This window comes from Capra hircus, chromosome 11 (genome assembly GCF_001704415.2).
Source record: "Capra hircus breed San Clemente chromosome 11, ASM170441v1, whole genome shotgun sequence".
NCBI lineage: Eukaryota > Metazoa > Chordata > Mammalia > Artiodactyla > Bovidae > Capra > Capra hircus.
Genome location: NC_030818.1, coordinates 49719264 through 49743431, shown reverse-complemented (window position 1 = coordinate 49743431; position 24168 = coordinate 49719264). Strand labels below are relative to the sequence as shown.

Below are 24168 nucleotides of genomic sequence, written 5' to 3'. Positions count from 1 at the left end.
GCGATCTCTTCAAGAAAATTAGAGATACCAAGGGAACATTTCATGCAAGGATGGGCTCAATAAAGGACAGGAATGGTATGGACCTAACAGAAGCAGACGATATTAAAAAGAGGTGGCAAGAATACACGGAAGAACTGTACAAAAAAGATCTTCATGACCCAGATAATCATGATAATGTGACTGCTAATCTAGAGCCAGACGTCTTGGAACGTGAAGTCAAGTGAGCCTTAGAAAGCATCACTACGAACAAAGCTAGTGGAGGTGATGGAATTCCAGTTGAGCTATTTCAAATCCTGAAAGATGATGCTGTGAAAGTGCTGCACTCAGAATGCCAGCAAATTTGGAAAACTCAGCAGTGGCCATAGGACTGGAAAAGGTCAGTTTTCATTCCAATTCCAAAGAAAGGCAATGCAAAAGAATGCTCAAACTACCACACAATTGCACTCATCTCACATGCTAGTAAAGTAATGTTCAACATTCTCCAAGCCAGGTTTCAGCAATATGTGGACTGTGAACTCCCTGATGTTGAAGCTGGTTTTAGAAAAGACAGAGGAACCAGAGATCAAATTGCCAACATCCACTGGATCATGGATAAAGCAAGAGAGTTCCAGAAAAACATCTACTTCTGCTTTATTGACTATGCCAAAGCCTTTGACTGTGTGGACCACAATAAACTGTGGAAAATTCTGAAAGAGATGGGAATACCAGACCACCTAACCTGCCTCTTGAGAAACCTGTATGCAGGTCAGGAAGCAGCAGTTAGAACTGGACATGGAACAACAGACTGGATCCAAATAGGAAAAGGAGTACGTCAAGGCTATATATTGTCACCCTGCTTATTTAACTTCTATGCAGAGTACATCATGAGAAACGCTGGACTGGAAGAAACACAAGCTGGAATCAAGATTGCTGGGAGAAATATCAATCACCTCAGATATGCAGATGACACCACCCTTATGGCAGAAAGTGAAGAAGAGCTAAAAAGCCTCTTGATGAAAGTGAAAGAGGAGAGCGAAAAAGTTGGCCTAAAGCTCAACATTCAGAAAACGAAGATTATGGCATCTGGTCCCATCACTTCATGGGAAATAGATGGGGAAACTAGTGGAAACAGGTGTCAGACTTTATTTTGGGGGGCTCCAAAATCACTGCAGATGGTGACTACAGCCATGAAATTAAAAGACGCTTACTCATTGGAAGAAAAGTTATGACCAACCTAGATAGTATATTCAAAAGCAGAGACATTACTTTGCCGACTAAGGTCCATCTAGTCAAGGCTATGGTTTTTCCTGTGGTCATGTATGGATATGAGAGTTGGACTGTGAAGAAGGCTGAGCGCCGCAGAATTGAAGCTTTTGAAGTGTGGTGTTGGAGAAGACTCTTGAGAGTCCCTTGGACTGCAAGGAGATCCAACCAGTCCATTCTGAAGGAGATCAACCCTGGGATTTCTTTGGAAGGACTGATGCTAAAGCTGAAGCTCCAGTACTTTGGCCCCCTCATGTGAAGAGTTGACTCATTGGAAAAGACTCTGATGCTGGGAGGGATTGGGGGCAGGAGGAGAAGGGGATGACAGAGGATGAGATGGCTGGATGGCATCACTGACTTGATGGACGGGAGTCTGAGTGAACTCCAGGAGATGGTGATGGACAGGGAGGCCTGGCGTGCTGCGATTCATGGGGTCGCAAAGAGTCGGACACGCCTGAGCGATTGAACTGAACTGAACTAGCAACAGAATAACAACAACCTGACTGACCGCAGCTATAGGTCCCAAGAGCAAAATGGATAATTTTACTCCTCCAAGACCCTCTGATGCCATGCCATTACTTAAGGGTAGTCCAAGCTCCTCAGCATGACACTCAAGACTCCCCCATGACTGGTCCCTTCCATATCCTTCCAGTTTTATTATCTAACATGTTCCGGAATCGTTAGGTGAACCAAAGCCATGAAAAGAGGTATTTCCCTGGGGCCCTGGAATACTTTAAATGTTGGAGACCACATTGGCCTCATGAAGCTGAAGGGAATCACCTTTCTTTGCAATTTAAATTTTGTCTCTACAAATAAGAGACAAATTAGAGGGTAAAATCAGCCTAGATATCAAGGAACATGTACAAAACAACTGTGGAACTTCTCAATGATCCAAAACCTATGTCATGCTCTCTGCCCTAAAGATTGGTTTGCTATTCAGTGAAGGGCTTCTCTGGTGGCTCAGATGGTAAAAGAATCTGCCTGCAATGCGGGAGACCTGGATTCGATTCCTGGGTTGGGACGATCCCCTGGAGGAGAACATGGCAACCCACTCCAATACTCTTGCCTGGAGAATCTCCATGGACAGAGGAGCCTGGGCTAGAGTCCATGGGTCGCAAAGAGTTGGGCATGACTGAACAACTAACCACAGCACATACAATCAAGAATTGGAATATCTCATTTTTCCTGATTCTACTTTCAGGAGGGAAAAGAGGTGGCCAAACCTAGTTAATATTCAGTCATCTGACTGTTTGCTCTAGAGTGGGTAGATGTGGAGGTGAGAGAAGAGAGAGAAGAGTGTGGAAATGATAGACTCGCTGCATTCAATGAGAAGTCAGGACTTTGGGGAGGAGCAGCGTTCTTGGCAATGTATACCTATGAATGTACTTTTTTGTGTTTTCCGTCAGTTCTGAATGACTGAAAATGAGACAGTAGGCATGTGGTGAGGTCCCAGGTATATTTTTCTGTCCAGCCTCCTTTCCTTCATTTTTCTGGCACAGTACACACCTGACTCCTACCTCTTTCCTTTGGGACAACTTCCACTTCCTCAATCTATTAGATTCTGGTAAAACCTCCAGCCACTCTTTGCCTTCAGGGAGGTGGGCATGTGACCCAGGCATCACAGCATCACCCAGCTACTGGACCTGGTCCAAGAAGCAGGCCCATGGCCCATGCTAGGAGAATGAGAGTCCTTTCCTGAGACATGATATATAGATGCTGGACTGGGAGAGGGCTGTCTTTCCTCTGGAATGACTGCCTAAGATGCTGCATATCTGCAGCATTTTGTGCCCTTATCCCTGATGCCCTGACCCCTTCTCCCTACCACATGAAGAAGGTCATCTTCCACCTGAAAGAATGAGAGAAACAACCAGACATGAACAGGAGAGAGAATGCTAGCTCCATCCATGCCTGAAACCCACATGACTTGAGTTCTCTTCTTCCCAGCTATATATGTCAACATATCCCTTCTTTTTGCTTTAGTTGAGTTAGGTTAGATAATTAGGTCTCATCAATAGAGTCTTAATTCAAAAAATATCAATGATTCCTTCCTCAGCTCAGCAAACTACACTTACAAAGGTGCATACTAGAGACCAGTAAAGAAAGCTGGGCCTGGCTGTTCTAAATGTTTCAAGACTTTTGACTAATCAAGAAGTCAAGAACTAAAACCGTGTATGTGCTCAGTCATGTCCGACATTTTGTGGCCCCATGGACTGTAGCCCACCAGGCTTCTCTGTCCATGGAATTCTCCAGGCAAGAGTACTAGAATGGTTTGCTATTTCCTCCTCCAGGGGATCTTCCCAACCTAGGAATCAAACCCACGTCTCTTGCATTTTCTGCACTGGCAGGTGGATTCTTTACCACTAGCAACACCTGGGAAGCACAAACTAAAACAGAAAAGTCATTATTAAATAGTTGGCACTGAGCAAGGAAATCAAACTATTTAACTATAGCATTAAGTAAATAACATTACAGTTGTTTAGGACCTAATGAACATGTCGAAAGTGATGTTTGAAAGAAGACTGTCATGTAAAATATAATTTTTACAATCAAGATCTGTAATTCTAGGTTCTGAATTCTTTTCTTGGGTAAGTGAATGATGAGTGTTATGACCAGTATAAAGAAAACCTCTAAGAGATTCTGACAAATATTCATGAGAAGTTACCATGTTTCTGAATAAAGGAAAAATCTAGAAAAATTAACAATATTTAACTGACCTTAGAATAGGAATTTCTAAGCATAAAATCAAAGGAAAAATAAATCACATTAGAAAGAGCCAGTGGGGACTTCCCTGGTAGTCAGATGGCTAATTCAGGGGTGGGCCAGGTAAACTAAAGTTATAAATATTTCTTAAAAGCAAAATCATGAATAATTTTTCTTTTTACTTTTCTGTGTTTTCTAAATTTTTAATAATGTTCTATAATACTTTTCTAATTGAGGTAACATTATTTAAATAAAAGTATGTTCTAACACTGAATTCTCATTATTTCTTTCTCATTTTCATAACTGCCTTTTAAAGAATTAGCCAAAAATTGTTTAACCATTTTTTATTGTGGTAAAACATATAACATAAAATTTATCATTTTAACCATTTTTAAAAATATGATTAAATGACAGTTTCATTAAAGTGTTATTCAACCAGAAATGTTTTAAACATAACACCATGGATGAAATACTATGCATTTCCAATGAGCATATTTTACCAACTCTATCTTCAACATAAAAAATAAAATGTCCTTGGTTTTGGCAACAGCTATTATTTCTGTAATAAACTGTATGTGCTGCAAAATTATTTTTTGGAGAATTTGGGTCCTCACTGTTCTGTTTCTTCTCGCCATTATAGTACAAAGAGACCAACACTTTGATCAACACTATACTTGAGGTTCAACCAAGGTCCTCTTCTGGTGGAGAGGGAAAGAGCAATGATGAAATTGTCCAAGAACTTGTTGCTTCTGTCCGGACTAGAGTTCCAGGTAGTAAATAATTGTTGGCTTATGTGGGTAATGGGACTTTTAGGAATAAACTCAGAAAGCTGAGTGATAGGCAGGTGTCCAAATCTGCTTATTATGTAGAACTTTTTCTTTATGTAGAGGGAGAGCTCTTTCAATGTAGAGGCCTCTATTTATAGATTAGAAGCCTGCAGCCCCTAAAGCCTGCAGCCCCTTGACATCTCAACTGCCAGAAGCATGAAGAGAAAGTTGGTTTCTAGCCCAATATAACTTAAACAGACTTTCTTCTGAGCTTCATAATGTCTCTAGAGCTGTACTGTCCGAGACAGTAGCCACTAGCCACATGTGGCTACTTAAACTTTAAAATTCATTTCCTCAGTTGCACTAGTCACATTTTAAGTGCTGCCATATTGGATAATGCAGATGGAGAACATTTCCATCATCATAAAATATTCTATTGGACAGCCCTGCTCTAGAATCCATTTCACTTTTTTTCTCCAACAAGAGAAGTGCGTGTATATATGCTAAGTCATTTCAGTTATGTCCGTCTCTTCGCGACCCTGTGGACTGTAGCCCGCCAGGCTCCTCTGTCCATAGGATTCTCCAGGCAAGAACACTGGAGTGGTTACCATACCCTCCTCCAGGGGATCTTCCTGACTCAGGGATCAAAGCTGCATCTCTTATGTCTCCTGCATTGGCAGGCAGGCCCTTTACCACTAATGCCACCTGGGAAGTGAGAAGTAGAAAAGAATAATTTATTATTTCATTTCATTTTCTGGTGAGCTAAGGAATCTTCCTGAATGATCACAGAGATCTACTTTCACACTTTTCTTAGAGTGACTATAGATTTAGATGTCTTAATCTATTGTTCATGGTTGGAAATGTCATTATAGGAAAAAGAAAGATGAGGCAGAAAAAAAAATGAGTGGCTATAAAAGTAAACTGTGCTTCTGTCTCTGTTCACGATACTCTGATACTGAGTGTATGGGTTATCCCCACACACACACCAAGCGATTATCAAACTCTCTGGACACCAACTGGATGTCCTACAACTCAGTTATAACATTAACCATCCAGAGTTGGCACAAATCCCACAGGTTAAGGGCTCAATCCCATAAGACTGTCTGCACTTTAAATGTCAACTGCAAGTCCTCAGGTTGTGACCTTTATTTCTGACCAACCAGCCATAGATCAAGGATTCCCACAAGCCCCTTCTCGGGTTCAGTAATTTTCTAGACTGGCTCACAGGACTCAGGGAAACAGTTAATTACATTTACCAGATCATTTTAAAGGATATTATTAAGGATAAAGATAAGCAACAAGATAAAGAGATACATAAAACAAGGTCCAGAAGAGTCCCGAGGACAGGAGATTTTGTCCCTGAGGAGTCGGGGTGCACCACCCTCCTGGCACATGGATGTGTTCACCAACCCAGAAACTCTCCAAACCCCTTCAGTTAGGTTTTTATGGAAGCTTCCATACATGGGCATGATTGGTTAAATCATTGGCCTTTAATAAGTAACTAAACCTCCAGCCCCTCCCCTCTCCCAGGAGGTCAGAGAGTGAAGCTAGAGTGTCCAAATCTCTAATCACATGGTTAGTTTGCCTGACAACCAGCCCCTCATCTTTAGGGTCAGTACTAGAGTCACCTCCTTAACATAAACTCAGGTGTGGTTGAAAGGGGCTTGTTATCAATAATAAAAGATACCCCTTTCACCTTTATTGATCAAGAGCTATTTCACGAGTTGGGGTCAAAAACCAATAATTATATAAAAGATGCTCCTATCACTCTTATCAATGAGGAAATTATAAGGGTTTTAGGCACTCTGGCCAGAAGATGGAGACAAAGACCAAAATGCATATTTCTTAATACGTCATAGTAGCACACCCAGGTGGTACAGCGGTCAAGAATCCACCTGCCAGTGCAGAAGACTCAGGTTCAATCCGTGGCTTGGGACGACCCCCTGGAGTAAGAAATGGAAATCCACTCCAGTATTCTTGCATGAAAAACTCAGTTTCAGAGGAGCCTGAGGGGCTACAGTCTGTGGGGTCACAAAGAATTGGCCACAACTGAGCATGCACGCATGCAATCACACTAAGTTTTACCAATATTCTTGAAGTGAAAGTCACTCAGTTGTGTCCAAATTTGGGGGACCCCATGGACTGTAACCTCTGTCCATGGAATTCTCCAGGCAAGAATACTGGAGTGGGTAGCCATTCCCTTCTCCAGGGGAACTTCTCGACCCTGGGATCAAACCCAGATCTCCCGCATTGCAGGCAGATTCTTTACCATCTGAGCCACCAGCGAATTTCCCCCAATACTCTAAAGGCCCCCCCCAAAAAAGACCTATGTGACCTCAGATGCCAGTTATGTTCCTCCTAAAACAAAAGAATCTCTTCTTGAGTAGAGAGTTCTATAGATATCAAAGCAACTGAATTATTTTAGAAAGCATTTTTTAATAAACACGAGATGGAGAACTGGGTAGAAAAAGGGATGAAGATGGATGGATGAATGGATGGGTAGATGGATGAATAGATGAATGGAGAGTAAAGGTTCTTGTTTCATAGAGTTCCATTGACACCTAGGAGGTGTTTCTCTCCATGCTTCATGAAGTTTGTACTTTTGCTGTGAAATGATAAGCAATGCCATCTGTTGAGACTGAGGGGGCAGGGGTACAGTTGGCTCAACAAGAGAACTGAGATTCAGAGTAGCCCAAGGGGACAGACAGAAGGAGAAGAGCAGGGGCCTGTAACCACAGCCCTATGGACCCAAGAGCTTGCACTGACCCACACTGCTGTGTGATTTCTCTACAGCAGCCAAAATGAGTGGTTAGAAGGAACTTAATGTACATAGCTCAGAACCACTCATCTTCTCAGGCTTTGCTCAGGTATGTCAGGAGAATGCAGGTCCTTCTTTGTTCAGAGCTTATATGAGCCCCTACTGGGTGGATTATAGGAAAAGAGAAGAGCACAGTTTTTCATCCAGTTTGAACCATGGACTCATTTCAGAATCCAGTCAGTCCCTTTGAACAACAGTGAGATAAATGCCAAGTCTCTTCTCTCTCAGGGGGTGTCCTGCCCCCAACCCTTCCGCTCCTAGATGCCTAGATGCAACGTGGAGGGCTTCTCCAGCGGCTCAGTGGTAAAGAATCTGCTTGCAAAGCAGGAGACACAGAAATGCGGATTCAATCCCTGGGTCAGGAGAAGGAAATGGCACCCCACTCCAGTAATCTTGCCCAGAAAATCCCATGGACAGAGGAGCAGGTGGGCTAAAGTTCATGGGGTCACAAAAAGAGTCAGATAAGACCGAGTGACTAGATGCCACATGGGTGTGCAGGGAAGAGTGAGGCTTACATACACAAGGCAGAGGAGAAAACTTGAGACCCCTGGCACCTCTGGTCTCTTGTCTACCATGTAGCATTTGCCCTTGAAGTGTGCACAGCCTGACTCCCGTTCAACCTGGGCCCAGGGACAAGAGAAGTTGGCTTTAAGAAAGCTTAAGATAAGTGCAATGTTGTAAGGAAAGAAATCAATGATAATCCATCTGATGAATCTGCCATGTGTATTTCAGAAATTCTGGAGATGGAAAACGCTTCTGAGAGCCTTTTCGTCAAGGATCCTCAAGGACGCCTTAACTCCTTGACCACTGTTCTTGGACAGGAAGTGGACCGTTTTAACAATCTGCTGAGGCTAATACACGTATGAGTGCTCACTGCCATCCTTGCTCTTGGGGATCAAAGTGTTGTGGAGCGTGTATAACAATGTGGTTTCCATTCCCATCGCTTGAACATTTCCATGTAGATGTGCTAACAACCCTTCAAGCCCAACTTGTCTAAACCTTAATTCACCCTCCTCTCACTGGTCTGTGTTCCCTTTCTCTAATAATGGCTTATGACTGCAGGGCATTACAAACCCTTCATTATCCTAACTTGCACCCTTAGAATTTGATTGACGCTTTAGGAATTTGAGCAGGGACCTAAGCGCTCAGTTAAGAGAGATTCAGATTCAGTGCTTGTTCCCAGGGTCTGCTTGCATGCTAAGTCGCTTCAGTCCTGTCCTACTCTGTGGGACCCCATGGACTGTAACCTACCAGACTCCTCTGTCCATGAGATTCTCCAGGCAAGAACCCTGGAGTAGGTTGGTCTGACCTCCTCCAGGGGATCTTCCTGATCCAGGGATAGAACCTACATCTCTTATGTCTAACCTGCATTGAGAGGAGGGTTCTCTACCACTAGCACCACCTGTGAAGCCCAATGTCTAGTTAGCATTTAATACCATAGTCTTTGTGAAGACTATGAAAACCAAGTTTCTCTAAATATGGGCCATAAAACACCTGCATTAGGATCCACTATGCTGTGTATTCCAAGCATAAATTCCCTGATTCCACTCCAGACCTACCGAGTGAGGATTCTTGAGTAATTCCTGCAAATGTGAATTTTAAATGAACACCCCCAGATGATGTCATTGCAACTAAAATTTGAGAATAACTATTTAAACTTTTGCCTTATGCTCAGGAATACTTTCCGAAGGCCCTTTGTAATGATGGCTACAGGACTTCCTGGTTTCTCTGTGCATGACTTGAATAAGGGAAACAGAGACTGACTATTGAGCAGTAACAGGGGAAGTTTTACTGCCAAGCAGGGAACCAAACACCTGGCACAGGATTAAGGCTCAGTGATAAGACTGGAGAGGGCAGCCATGGTAGATTTTTTTTTTAACGTGAATGAACTTTATTTTTATTTTTGGCTGTGTTGTGTCTTTGTTGCTGCTTGTGGACTTTCTCTAGTTGTAATGCATGGGCTTCTCATCACGACAGCTTCTCGTGTAGAGCATGGGCTCGACACATGGACTTCAGTAGTTGTGGCACATGGGCTCAGTAGTTTCAGTTCCTGGGCTCTAGAGCACAAGCTCAGTAGTTGTGGCTGACAGGTTTAGTTTCCCTGTGGCATGTGGGATCTTCCCAGACCAGGGAGTGAACCCATGTCCTCTGTGTTGGCAGGTAGATTCTTAACCACTGGCCCACCAGGGAAGCACTAGGGTAGATCTTTTAAAGACTGACTATTCCCTACTAGGAAATCAAGTCTCCAAATGTTTCTGGTTGTCTGACAATACCCAGGCTCATGGGATGGGGGTGAGGGGAAACTAGGTCAGCTGAATAAGCGACATCTTCACCTTGGGTCTACTAGGTAAACAGCAGCACCAGAAGGCCAGCTAGTCAGGTCAGAGCTTATCACCTTTTCAGTTCAGTCACTCAGTCATGTCTGACTTTTTGTGACCCCACGGACTGCAGCATACCAGGCTTCCCTGTCCATCACCAGCTCCCGGAGCCTGCTCAAACTCATGTCCATCGAATCAGTGATGCCATGCGACCATCTCATCCTCTGTCATCTCATTCTCCTCCTGCCTTCAGTTTTGCCCAGCATCAGGGTCTTTTCTAATAAGTCAGTTCTTCACACCAGGTGGCCAAAGTATGGGAGCTTCCGCATCAGTCCTTCCAGTGAATATTCAGGACTGATTTCCTTTACGATTGACTGGTTTGATCTCCTTGCTATCCAAGGGACTCTCAAGAGTCTTCTCCAACACCACAGTTCAAAAGCATCAGTTCTTTGGTGCTCAGCTTTCTTCATAGTCCAACTCTTACACCCATACATGACGACTGGAAAAACCATAGGTTTGACTAAACAGTCCTTTGTCGGCAAAGTAATGACTCTGCTTTTTAATGTGCTGTGTAGGTTTGTCATAGTTTTTCTTCCAAGGAGCAAGCATCTTTTAATTTCATGGCTAAAGTCATCATCTGCAGTGATTTTGGAGCCCAAGAAAATAAAGTCTCTCACTGTTTCCGTTGTGTCCCCATCTATTTGCCATGAAGTGATGTGACCGGATACCATGATCTTAGTTTTTTGAATACTGAGTTTTAAGCCAGTTTTTCACTCTCCTCTTTCACCTTCATCAAGAGGCTCTTTAGTTCCTCTTCACTTTCTGCCATAAGGGTGGTGTCATCTGAGTATCTGAGGTTATTGATATTTCTTGCTACAATCTTGATTCTAGCTTGTGCTTCATCCAGTCTGGTATTTCACATGATATACTCTTGCATATATGTTAAGTAAGGAAGGGGACATCACCTTCTACATTGAGTGAATCAGGGTATAGATTAAACTGCTGTGATAAAGATTCCCAAATGCAGTGGCCAAAACAAGACTGGAATTCACTTCTCTCTCTGCGAAGAGCCCAGAGGAAGCCCTGCCTAAGGCAGGTAGTTACTCTTGCTTTGTGAGTTTAACCAGGAATCCCACTGGATGGCTGGCTCTTCCAGCCTCAGCGGGTGACTTCCACCTTTGGTACTAAGGGGGCTGTTCCAAGTGTTCCCTTTTGCCAGCCACTGAGACAGGGGAAAGAGGGCCGAGGGAGAGCAGCTTCCTCATAAAGATGTCAGACGGAAGTGGCATACATCATTTTTTCTTATATCCCTTTAGCCAAAACTTGATCGCACAGCAGCGCTCCAGCTGCAAGTGTTCCTGGGAAATGTAGTCTCTGTGTTGGATTGTTCTGTGCCCACTAAAACTAACGTGGTTGTGGTTGTTGTTTAGTCGTTCAGTTATGTCCGACTTTTTTGCGACCCCGTGGACTGTAGCCTGCCAGGCTCCTCTGTCCATGGGATTTCCCAGGCAAGAATACTGGAGTGGGTTGCCATTTCCTTCTCCAGGGGATCTTTCCAACCTAGGGACTGAACCCACATCTGCTTGGCAAGTGATTGTTCAAAGGAAGAAGAAGAGATGGATGCTGCTCATCTCTGGCCTCTTCCACCTCATGCATGGTCACCCACTTAAGGATGGATGAGTCCAAATGTCACTTCCTCATAAAGTTTTCCTGGAATACCTGTCCTTCCCTCCACCACCAGATGACAGGGCCCCCTTCTCAGGTGTTTGTGTCCATCACTGTATTTGTGTACAACATACCACCTTGCTTTCTAGTTCCTCTTCCATGAGTACAGCTCCCTCAGCAGACAATGAACTTAAAGACAAAGGGACTGGTATTCATAATACCAAACATAATTCATATCTGTTTGGGGGCTTCCGGGGTGGCTCAAATAGTAGATAATCTGCTTGCAATGCAAGAGACCTGGGTTTGATCCCTGTTTTGGGATGATCCCCTGGAGAAGGGAATGGCTACCCACTCTAGTATTCTTTACTGGAGGATTCCATGGACAGAAGAGCCTGATGAACTACAGTCCATGGGGTCACAAAGAGTCAGACACAATTGAGGGACTAACACTTTCATCTCTGTCTCCCCAGTGCCTGACACATCCTAAATCTTCCATGAATATTTGAACATGCAAGTGAACTAATGTGGCTCTCAGGAACAAAGTCATCCCTTCTAGTCAAACAGTAGTGTCCACCACTAATGGAAGAATTCACCTAATAAAAGCAGAAGGAAGAGGAGCCCAGGGAGAAGCAGGCTGCAAGGCAATCAGGAGTCAGAGCTGAGCACTCCCATTAGAGGGAGGGTAGTGGCCACCATGGGGTGCTGGGCCTGCACCACAGAGCTCCCTCATCCTGACCCCTACCCACTCCTGCCTGGCTCTGGCTGTGTCGCAGCCTCACCTTCACTTCACCCAGCGAACAGCAAGGTTGCACTGTGGCGACAACAAGAAAGGCCAAGGGAGGGTGGAAGCATCTGGGGCTTTGGGCTGCCATCTTGGTGAGCTCACTGGCCTCCTGATGGTACGGGACCGTGAGACCAGGCAGGTCCTGGGAGCGATGTGGTCCCGCAGGGATGTAGGCCTCTAGATATAAGGGAGAAAGATCTGAAGTGCATTCTTCTCACTGAACATGACTGCTTGTCAGCCGCTGCCTCTGGGAGAACTGGCGGCAGTGTGACCTCTGTCTGCTTTCCACTGATCTAGACAGCACTGGAGGCCTGGTCCTTGCAGCCTGACTCAAGTGTTCTCCACCCACCTTAGATACGTCTTCTGCTACCTTCTTCCGTTTTTGGTGTCTAAGGTTGAGTGGTATTTTGGCCCTGGCTAAAGGCTCTTTTCCTCTGCTCTGCTACATATGATTCCTCAGATCCTAAGGGCATATCTACTTAAAACTCCTCTTTTCTAGCACTGTCTCTTGTGAGAAGAGATGTGAAGAGGGGGAAAACTCCATGAAGGAATAGAAGGATGACTAGCCCTGTCTTACCTGCGTGTCACCTTGTCTCTAGAACTATTTACATGTGGTCCTAGGACTTGGGCTTCCTAGGCGGCACTAGTAGTAAAGAACCCGCCTGCCAATGCAGGAGATGTAAGAGATGCGGTTTCCATCCCTAGATCAGGACAATCCCCGAGAGCAGGGCAAGGCAACCCACTCCAGTATTCTAGTCTGGAGAATCCCACAGACAAGAGGAGCCTGGTGGGCTACGGTCCATGGGTTCTCAAGGAATCGGACATTTTCATCAACATAAATTTGCCCTCTAATATCTTCCTGTACTATTTCCCCTGTGTATGGCAGCAGTTTACACAAAACTGGAACCCACGAGAGCCATATACAAATCTATGTTGTTGTTTAGTCACTAAGTCATGTCTGACTCTTTTGAGACCCTATGGACTATAGCCTACCAGGCTCCTCTGTCCATGGGCCTTCCCAGGCAAGAATACTGGAGTGGGTTGCTGTTTCCTTCTCCAGGAGATCTTGCAGACCAAAGATTAAACCCTCATCTCCTGCACTGGCAGGCAGATTCTTTCCTGCTGAGCCACTGGGAAATCCCTATACAAATCCATACACCCTGCCTTTACCTTTAGCCTGGTAACAGATATTGCTTTGTATTTCCCATGGCTGCTGCTGGCCCAGTGTCTCCCAGGACTGCTGCCAGCCTCTGTCTTTTGTTGAGATGAGGGGAGGATAAGGAGTGTACCTTTAAAGAAGTATTTCCAGTATAAGGAAGCTCTCTGGTATCAACTGAAAGATTGGTCTCATCTAGGAATCCCCCCTTCCAGCTATAACTGCTGGGGCTGCAGGCACCCTCTGGATAGAGTTCGAGGTACTTCCCATGACCCCAACCCCCTCCGTGGTTCCCAGATCACTAACCGTAAGGCTCATTCTTCCTTCAGCCTGGAGGAGAGCTGGACAGTGGCATTTCTCAAAATGCTTGGGGGACATTTCTCCACCTTCCCTTCTCCATCCACTTCACTGTATCATGCTACTAACTGCCTAAACCATGCCCACTCCGAGGTCTTACACCTCTATGTCACAGGTTGTAAAAAGTGCATGAAGATTGGAAAGTCTGACCCAGCAGAGGGTCTGCAGAGAGTATGAAAACCACCAAGCAGGCCCTTCAGCCCAAGGCAACACCTGCCACCACGAACAAGGGTCATTCCCACCTGATAACAACATCAGTGAAGGGCACCAATCCTTTCTTGTTCTTTCAGACCTCTCTAGATACACTCAACAAAGCCATTGCTGGGTTGGTGGTGATGTCTGAAGAAATGGAAAAGGTGTATAACAGTTTCCTCAACAACCAGGTTCCCTCTCTATGGTCCAATACTGCCTACCCATCCCTGAAGCCACTAGGATCTTGGGTCAAAGACCTTATTCTGAGGACTGCATTTGTGGACGTAAGAAAATTTACTTCTTTGGGGTCTGATCAATCTGATGACATGGTTGGCCCTGGGGTCCTTAAGGAAGCCCTTGCTAACTGAAATATTGACAACCATTGAGGGGTCATCTGAATCCAAAGAAACAGAAACTTCTGGAATAGCATCACTTTTAAAATCTTGCACTGATTATAGTGTAGTTTGCCCTGTGTCCTTATCCCCACTTTTCATTTTAATTCCAGGCCGTCCTTGGGGTTCAGGTCTCATTCATGGGACCCCCACCATGAGGTACAGAACCAATCTGACATGGGTCCAAGTGGCCAGGCATGACCTTGCTGTTATCTCCCTCTTCTAGAACCTCCATAATAACCAGCTTCTGGGTTTATGGTCAGCCTGGTAGGTGAGGAAGGGGGACAGGGCAGGCAGTAAGAATGGGGCCAGTGATAACTCAGGATTGGTTTAGATTCTGCCTCCTAAGAGACCCTCCAAAATATGACTCTGATTTAAATGACAGTTGCTATCTCAGAAAAAAAAAAAGTACATTATAGGATAATGTTTCTCCTTTAGCTGTGGCTCAAAAGAGGACAGCCCAAGTCCTTCTGGATCTCCGGTTTCTTCTTTCCTCAAGGATTTCTAACAGGTATCACTGCTTTCCCTAGAAAAATCCCCATAGGAAAAAAATCAATAAGTGTGTGATGAGTTGTGCTGGGTTTCTGGGAACTGGGAAAATGGCATGACTGTTGATGGCCTAAACCAAGGGGAATTGATTATACGGCAGCCCAACAGGCCCTGCTCTTCCTCGCTTGCAGAAGAAAATGGTGGCAGAAATAGCAGGCATTCCCCCAACAACTTAATCCCCGCTGCTCTCAGTTTACAAGTCTAAACGCTGCTTCCCTGAGAACACACACAGCTGCCCCAAGTCTCCATGGGACCAATGCTCAGGACACCACCTGCTCAATTTCTTTGGCTCCAACTCAGCACTAAGGCCTCTGGGCTCCTAGATGCTGATTTTGTTTAGTCTGCAAGTCCTGTCCTAATATTTGCCACCAATGGACTCTAGCCCGCCAGGCACCTCTGTTCATGGGATTTCCCAGGCAAGAAGTCCTGGAATGGGTTGCCATTTCCTTCTCCAGGAAATCTTCATGATCCAGAAACTGAACTCGCATCTCTTGCATCTCCTGCATTGGCAGGTGGATTCTTTACCACTGAGTCACCGGGGAAGCCCTAGATGCTAATTAGCCCAGCTCTTAATCTGTCTCATCCGAGTCCCTCATGCACAACCCAGAAACAGCCCATACAGGACAAGCTAAGCAAGATGTTAAAAGTTGGGAAGACTGGGCTCTGAAACGCCCTTGCTGGCTTGTCTCCCCCATTAGCAGAGCAGTGCACTTTAGACTTGGCCCTCCCTCTCTTTCCCACCAGGACCAAAATTCATACATGCTTTGACTCCACCCCTCTCAGTAATTCCGAGTAAGATGTTAACAGCTGGGTCTTCTAGATGGAAAGGAAGCTCTTTAATGCTAGAGTATCCTGGTCCAGGCAAGTGGAAGTTAGTTTGGATAATAGCAACTCAGCTTTCTGGCTTTCGTATTTACAGGAACTCTTCAAAATCACGCTCGGAAATACAATTTGCCTATAGATGAGCTGAGCTTCAAGTACAACATGGTTCCTGTCTATCGGGATCAAGCCACAGTCATAGAAGCTGCCAAGACAGTACAGTTTGGACAAGAACTGCCCATGGACACAGAGGTACTGTCCCCCTGACCGTTGTTACAGCACAGCAGCTTCTATCTACTGTCATCAGGATCTCAAGCAATCTCCCCTCCTTCACCCCTTCCACTTTCCATTTGCAGGAGTGGGAGAGGGCAGGATGGGTCTACACCTCCAAGCATGCATGCATGCGTGCGTACTAAGTCGCTTCAGTCGTGTCAGACTACCAAGACAAGCTCCCAATTACCAGTGACTGGATGGCAACCTCCTAAATTAGTCTGATCTGTAGAAATATATTTTACATCAATACTGCTTATTTCTTTAGATACTTACAGTAACTTTCTCATTCATGTGGAGGCAATATTTGTTGTCTAGTCACTAAGCCGTGTCCGAATCTGTGCAACCCCATGGACTATAGCCTGCCAGGCTCCTCTGTCCATGGGATTCTCCAGGCAAGAATACTGGAGTGGGTTGCCATTCCCTCCTCCAGGGGATATTCCCAACCCAGGGACTGAACCCATGTCTCCCACATTGGCAGGCGAATTCGTTACTGCTGAGCCACCAGAGGCAATGTAGCAAGAAGTTGAAAACCAGAGTTTCAGCATCAGGCAGGCCTGGGTAAATTCTGCCTTCCCCTCTCCCCAGCTGTGTGTGCTAGAGCAATGATTAACACGTCTGCACCTCAGTGTTCCCATTTGCAAAATAGGGCTCGTGCCACCAACTTCAGAGTTGTAGTGCATTGTCAATGAAACTGCAGGTGTCACGTGACCACCGTGTAGTGCACTCACGGTATATAACTATTATCAGAAGTTAAACCTTCCTGCCTCATTCACTCAGCTGTCTCCTAGCAGAACTGACACGCTAACTTCACACATCCTGTAACTGTAACTACATTACATCACCAGTAGGAATGCACTAAGGAAGCAGCTCGGGCTCTTTGCTTACATGGTTTACTCCCTCTAGAATAGAGATTCTTGAAGTGTGATCCCCAGACCAGCCCCATCAGCATCACCTGAAGCACTTTTGGAAATGAACTTATTTGCAAAACAGAAAACAGACCCACAGATACAGAAAGGAACCTATGGTTACCAAAGTGGGGAGAGGGGAGGAGAGATAAATTAAGAGGTTGGGATTGAGACATAGACACTGCTATATGTAAAACAGATAAGAAATAAAGACCTACTATGTGGCACAGGGAACTATACTCAGCATTTTGTAATGATCTGTAAGGGAAAAGAATCTGAAAAAGAAAATATGTATTTACAAGTATATGAAGCTTCTTCAATGGCTCAGTGGGTAAAAAGTCTGCCTGCAACGCAGGAGACACAGGAGATGCAGGTTTGATCCCTGAGTCAGGAAGATCCCCTGGAGAAGGAAATGGCAACCCACTCCAGTATTCTTGTCTGGAAAACTCCATGGACAGAGGAGCCTGGCGGGCTACTGTCCAAAGGGTCACAAAGAGTTGGACGCGACTGAGCAACTAAACACAAATACACGTATACAAGTAGATACACACATGTACATATATATATGTATGTGTGCATAACTGAATCACTGTGCCTGACACTGACACAACATACTTAAATTTTTTTTTAAAGTAAAGTAAATTAGCATTTATTTATGGGTCCCAAGGACTCATTCCAGACGGAATCAGAAACTCTGGACTGGGATCCAGAAATCTATATTTTGATAAGTCCTCCAGGGGGTTCTTAGCCCCTCAAGTTTGAGAACCCCTACTCTAGAATATCTCAACCTGGATTGCAGGTTAGAATCATCTTTGGAGCTTTAAAAACATCCTGATACCCAGACCACATCAAGTTGCATCAGAATCACCCCAGTGATATCGGTCGTCTACTTGTTAAAGCTCCCTGGGTGCTTCCAGCATACAGCCAGGGCTGAGACTCATTGCTGCCCATCTGAGCTGCCTGCCTCCAATGTGCTGAGATATTAATGGGGCAGGGGAGCCTCCAGAGCACCTGTCCATCCCAGTGGGGTTTATAAATGTCATTTTCTATGTGTGCTATGACATCAAAGATCTGTTCCAGATTGCTTTTGCTAAGAATGTGTTCACTAGCCGGTCAGTGTAGATGGGGTAAGTGACTTTTAGTGACTTTCCTTAAAATATCATAGTATTATTCAGAATTTCTCCTGGGTAATTTAATCAGTATCCCCCTCACTCAGAACTGCTTGATCTAGTCTTTGCTCTGATTAGCAAAAATGCACAAAGATAAGATTGATTCCCATATTCATGGATTACTCTACAAAATATTGTAATTCCCCATGCCTCTTAATTGCCTGTATCTTAAAATGACAGTGAAAGAGTTTATGTCTTTAAGAACATTTGTTTTAGCATCAAAAATCTTTATCTTAAAGTATTAGCATATAAAACTAGGGAGGAAATCAATTTAGAAATGCACTCACTAGTTATTTTGAGACCCTTCTCAGCCAGGAGAGTGTTGCAGGCCCAGGTCAGGAATAATGAGTCTGCAGGAGGGCAGGACAATACCCACATAAATGCCTTCATCCAGGCCATCCTGGATGTTGGCCCTGCTCTGTGCCTGGCATGCTGTATCTGCCACATAGGCCAACTGACAGACAGAAGTTCACAGTGACTACTGGTGTCTCTGCCCTCCAGCCACACCAGTATACACACATCTCCACATGGGTTATGTACAGTGAGCCATAGCGATGCCTGGGAATCTCTGCCTCCTGTGGAGACTGCAGATTGTATAGTCAGCCCATCTCTTGGTCCTCCCAGAAAACACAGCAAGAGACTGTTAGACAACTTGAGTTCTGTTACCAACAACAGGGCCACTGTCAGCCCAGTGCCGCCTTCATGCCATTTAGGAAAAGGGCACCCCTCTTGGAAGTGTGTGCAGATGACTCCTACACACAGCCTGACAAGCTCAAAGTAGGATGGTTTCAGCCTCTACTCAGGCAAACCTGCACAAGTGTATATGGCAGCCCCGATGACAGGAAGGCCCACTGCACCACGCTGTACCCATGGAACAAACTACAAGATGCTAGAAAGTAAAGTCCAACCAAAAAGAGCTTATCATCCTTTGATTCACTATAAAACATACCACTTAAAACCACACTGCTTAGTCCTCTGTCTGCAGGTGTGAAGCTCCAATTGTAAAAAGATCTAGGGCCCCAGGACTGGCCAGATTCACTCAGTGTTTGAGGAAGGAGACACAAAGCTCACACCTGGCAGAAACTAGACACTAGTGATGACATCTACTCACAGGACATTGAGGGATAGGGTCTCTGTCTCTGTCTCTTTCTCTCACAAAATTTCTTTTAAAAAGTTCTCCATAAGCATTCTGCAAATATTGTCACAGATATGTAATCTATCGTCTGAAGAGCACTGAGATCTTTGAAAGGCCTTGTAAAAATAACAGATGATAATCACAGCCCTCTTGGCCACTTCCCATGAGAAGGGGAAAATCCTAACATCATGGTATCAGACACTGAAGCCCATCAGTGGGTTTCCCTGGGGTACCATGTACCAGACAGCCTCGTGGAGTGTGAACAGTATGAGATTTGGTGACAAACTGAAAAGGAAACTATTTCACCTTTTGGAGCCTTGGCATTTTCCTCTCTAAGATGTGAGGGATAAGAGAATCTCTAGAATAGTTCTTCGAACTGACTGAGGATGTGGGACTAGGAGGGGGCCCAAGAAGACGACCCCTCCTGCTCTTCTCACCTCTGAACATCTGCACATCTTTCAGTTGCCCTCTCCTGAGGATGGCGTTCTTGTCCATGGGATGTTCATGGATGCTTCTCGATGGGATAATAAGGACATGGTGATAGAAGACGCACTCCCAGGACAGATGAATCCAATGCTGCCTGTGGTGCATTTTGAACCACGACAAAATTATGAGCCAAGCCCAACACTCTACCACTCCCCGCTTTATAAGACAGGGGCTCGAGCAGGAACCCTCTCAACCACAGGTAAGGACATTCTTATATCAGCATATAAATAATGACTAAATGCAGACTACAATCAAAATCCAAACGCTTTGTTGTAATGTAAAAATGGTGATCTTGGGTCAATTAGCCAGGCTTAAAATAAGGCTACTTATAACATACAAATTTATCAATGCTGTAAATTCTATTCATTTTAATGCTGAGTATAGATTAATATTATAAAACCAATGCTTGCTTCTATTAGTCTGGTGGTGGTAATGAGTCAAAAATACTTTATTGAGCAACGTCTCCTAATTTCAAAATGATGGACTGAGTAGACACTAAAACATTGAGACTCAACATAGAAAGAGATTTTAAAATAAATAAATGAATGCCATGGTACCAAAGGGGAAATCTTAGTAGTCCTGAAACTGAGATACAGCCCTGAAAAAAAGGAACCAGATCTTTAAAAAGCCATTATCAACGGATAAGCTGAAAGACTGAATGCAGATAGCTAAAGAGTGAGCCAAGAAAATGCACTGAGGAAATCCCTAAAAATACAGCTCAAAGCAATTTTTTTTTTAACGTAACACTGTGGAAAGAGTCAAAATTTCCAACATTTATCTAGTAGGTAATCTATAAAGAGAAAAGAGAGAAAAATGAAAGAGCAATAATATTTGAAAAAGTGGCTGATAATTTCCCAGAACCGAAGAGATGCTTGAGTCCTCAGGTTAAGAGAGCTCACAAAGTAGAAGAGGTAATTTTTTCAAATATACAACAAGCCAATAAACAATCAAATTTTAAAAGAAACCTAGATATAACAAAGTGATACTTATGATTATCAGAAAGAAAATTCTCAAAGAGATAAAATTATTAATAGGCTGGAAATAAAATTTCAGAAAATGAGAATCAGATTGACTTCAGACGTGTCTCATTATCCACAGTGCATATAAAAGAAAATAGAGACACCTCTTCAAAGTGTTGAAGATAAACAACCTTCAACTAGAATGGCAAATGCAACCAGATTATCATCTGAAAGGAAAGCTGTAATAACAACTGTCTTGAACATACAAAGTGTCTGTATTAATCACTACTGATCCTCTACTTAAAACTCACACACAGAGTTAAATCTTTAATATTTGGTGATAGAAATGAATTTATAATAACTTGGAACTAAATTTCCAAATGACAGAAATATGGGATGGGGGAGCAGGGCAAAAAGAACTAAAACAGTTGTTCTCATTTCAATGGAGGATGTGTAGATACTGATGATATTTATTTTTCTCAGTTAAAGGATGTCCTCTCAGGACAAGGTACAGAATAGAACTAAGGTAGCCACTCACGTCACGTGATCTACTACTCCCATGGCAAGTCTAAAACACACATTATTCAAAGGTATTTTTTAAATTAATATGGTATTTACAAGTTTTTGTAGGGACATAAGCTTTATTTATCTTGGATAAGTATCTAGGAATGGAATGATGCCTCATGCAGTAGGTGTTTAACGTATGTTTAATGTTTTAAGATACAGCCAAAATGTTTTCCAAAGCGACCACAGCACTTAACATCCCCACCAGCAGCATATGGGGGTTCTAGATCCTCCAGATCCTCACCACCACTTAGTATGATCAGTCCTTTTAATTTTAGATGCTAGATGACAGACAGATAGCCTGATGATAGATAGAAAATAGAATATAGTGGTATCTAATTTTCATTTCCCTAATGACTAGTGACAGTAACCATCTTTTCTGGTGCTTATTTACATCTTCTCAGACGTGTCTGTTCCAATCTTCTGCCCATTTTTTGACAGAGTCATTTCTCCTCTTATTTATTACTGGCCAACCTTCCAACAGGAACTCTGTGGTTTTCAGGAAGAGGATGACAGTGCACTGGCACAAGACTCAATGAACAGATCAAATTTTGTACTGGATAGACAGCCCAGAAACACACTGTGCATACGGGGAACTTGACATGTAATAGCAGCATCATTTAAAATTGGTCAGGAAGAGGGAGATTATTCCGTAAATGATCCTGGGACAACTGGTTATGCCAAACTAAGATCTTTACCTCATATCACTACAAAAATTAAATCACAGAGGGACTTAATCATCACTAAAATTTAAAATTATTAACCTAAATGAAATAATGGCTCTAAGTAGTACTTGAGCTTCCCTGGTGGCTCAGTGGTAAAACATCCACATGCCAAAGAAGGAGACGAGAAGATCCCCTGGAGAAGGGAATGGCAACCCACTCTCTAGTATTCTTGCCTAGAGAATTCCCTGGACGGAGGAGCTCAATAGGCTACAGTCCATGGGGTCACAAAGGAGTCAGACATAACTTGGTGACTAAACAAGTAATAATTAGCTTCTGTGGATATTTCTTTCAAAAAGAGTCAACCAGACACGAGGCGTTTCCTGATGGCAGTGTACACCACTTAGGAAGTATTTTTGCCAAAAAACCTCAACCCTGAATGTGATCACACCTCTAGATCTAACCACTCTTACAGGGATAGGGGAACATGTGTAAAATCACCAAAGGGACACTGTCAGCAAAAGCCAGACTCCGGGAAACCTTATGGGACAAACAGCCTGGTTGTTCCAACAAATATATTACAAAGAAGTGGCAAAAGAAACACAGAGGGAAACTGCCGTAGAAAGAGATCCAAGAGACACATCACTGTTGTACAGTGTGGACCTTATTTGTATCTCAAACCAAACAGATGGTTACTATCCATATATCTACTGTAACACTGCTATAAAATGTTACTCAAGCGCTCGCCAAGGCACATGCAGGGAATGACATACAAAGATAAGGAGAGGGGAGATGTAGGCATTCTCTGCTGGGGACATCCCCAGTGTCCCCAACTTCCAGGCAGATGAAGTTTGCTGTGAATGCCAGAAATAGCAGCACCCATCTTAAGGGCAAGGCTCTCTTCTTCTCATCCTGGTCTTGGTCCCCTCACACAGGCCTACAATGAAGAAACTGCAAAACTGATCTCTTACTTCAGATGTCTGAGTTGAGGACAAACTACCTGTGACTCAGAACCCCAGTGCCTACCTGCTGGGTGGAACAAAGGGTGGATGGATGGATGGATGGAGACAAGCCGATGGACAAATGGATGGGTGAATAGAGAAATGGATGGATGACTGGAGGGAGACAAGCAGATGGACAACTGGATGGATGGGCAGATGGATAGATGGATGGATGGATGGACAGACAAGCAGATGGACAAATGGATGGATGGATAGACAGATGGATGGATGGATGGACAAGTAGATGGATAGATGGGTGGACAGATGGACAGACAAGCAGATGGACAAATGAATGGATGAATGGATCGATGGATGGATGGATGGACAAGCAGATGGATAGATGGGTGGATAGATGGATGGATGGATGGAAGGATAGATGGAAAAGCAGATGGACAGATGGATGGATGGATGGACAGACAAGCAGATGGACAAATGGATGGATGCCTAACCTACCAACCACATCCCTTGAGTCTCACTAAAAGCTCAGGCCTCAATCCTAGTTTAATGCTCAGAGACAGACTGAAAAGAGATTGAAACATAATTTCTAAGGTTGTACAAGGTCTAAACTGGACAGGTCCTAAAGGATCATTTGTTCTAACATCTTCATTCTATGGAGCATAAAACTGAAATCCACAGAGGATTGTTGCCTCTTTAGAGGCATAGACAGGTCTGGAACCCAGATGTCTTGACTCCTGGTACCATGATTTTTATATTAAGGGGTTGTTCTTTAACACTTTTTTCCTTGTATCCTTAACTAGGTCATTCAACCAACTTTGTGGTGACCGTCCTCTTACCCTCCAAGCGATCCAAAGATTACTGGATTGCCAAAGGATCGGCTTTGCTCTGCCAGCTAAATGAGTGAAAACATGCCACCTCTGGGCTGAAAAAGAACCAGACCAGAGATCTTTCCCTAATGGGGAGAAAATTCTGTATAACTTACAAATAAGCAAAAGGGGTTTACTTGTGATCTGGCGTAAATGCAGCAAGTGTGGCTTTTATTTCTTTTATAACCTAGAATAAAGTGTTTGAGTTCTTTCTTTCTGCTGTTGATTTAAACTCTGATGTGAAACAGTGGGTTTAACCCTGACATCTTAAGCCTACTCCCCCTCCCCTATGTGAGAGGCAGCTTCCCATTTGTAAGGAGTTGGGCCCAGCATAAAGGGGCAGAGAGGGGTTGGGCAGAGTCAGAGCCCAGGACTTCCTCATCTCTCAGGGCTTCCTTCCTTTTACATGAATATGAAAGGCCCAGTGTACA

At 44.0% G+C, this 24168-nt stretch overlaps 1 protein-coding gene across 1 annotated transcript in view; it reads left to right on the top strand.

Moving 5' to 3' along the window:
• Positions 1-23951, top strand: part of DNAH6 (dynein axonemal heavy chain 6) — a 284536-nt gene extending 260585 nt beyond the window's left edge. The window contains exons 70-76 of the mRNA XM_018054768.1: positions 4583-4712; positions 8260-8387; positions 14098-14283; positions 14830-14902; positions 15860-16011; positions 19704-19926; positions 23672-23951. Coding sequence (XP_017910257.1) covers positions 4583-4712; positions 8260-8387; positions 14098-14283; positions 14830-14902; positions 15860-16011; positions 19704-19926; positions 23672-23775 — 996 coding nt within the window. The 3' untranslated portion in view covers positions 23776-23951. The remainder of the gene's footprint in view (positions 1-4582; positions 4713-8259; positions 8388-14097; positions 14284-14829; positions 14903-15859; positions 16012-19703; positions 19927-23671) is intronic.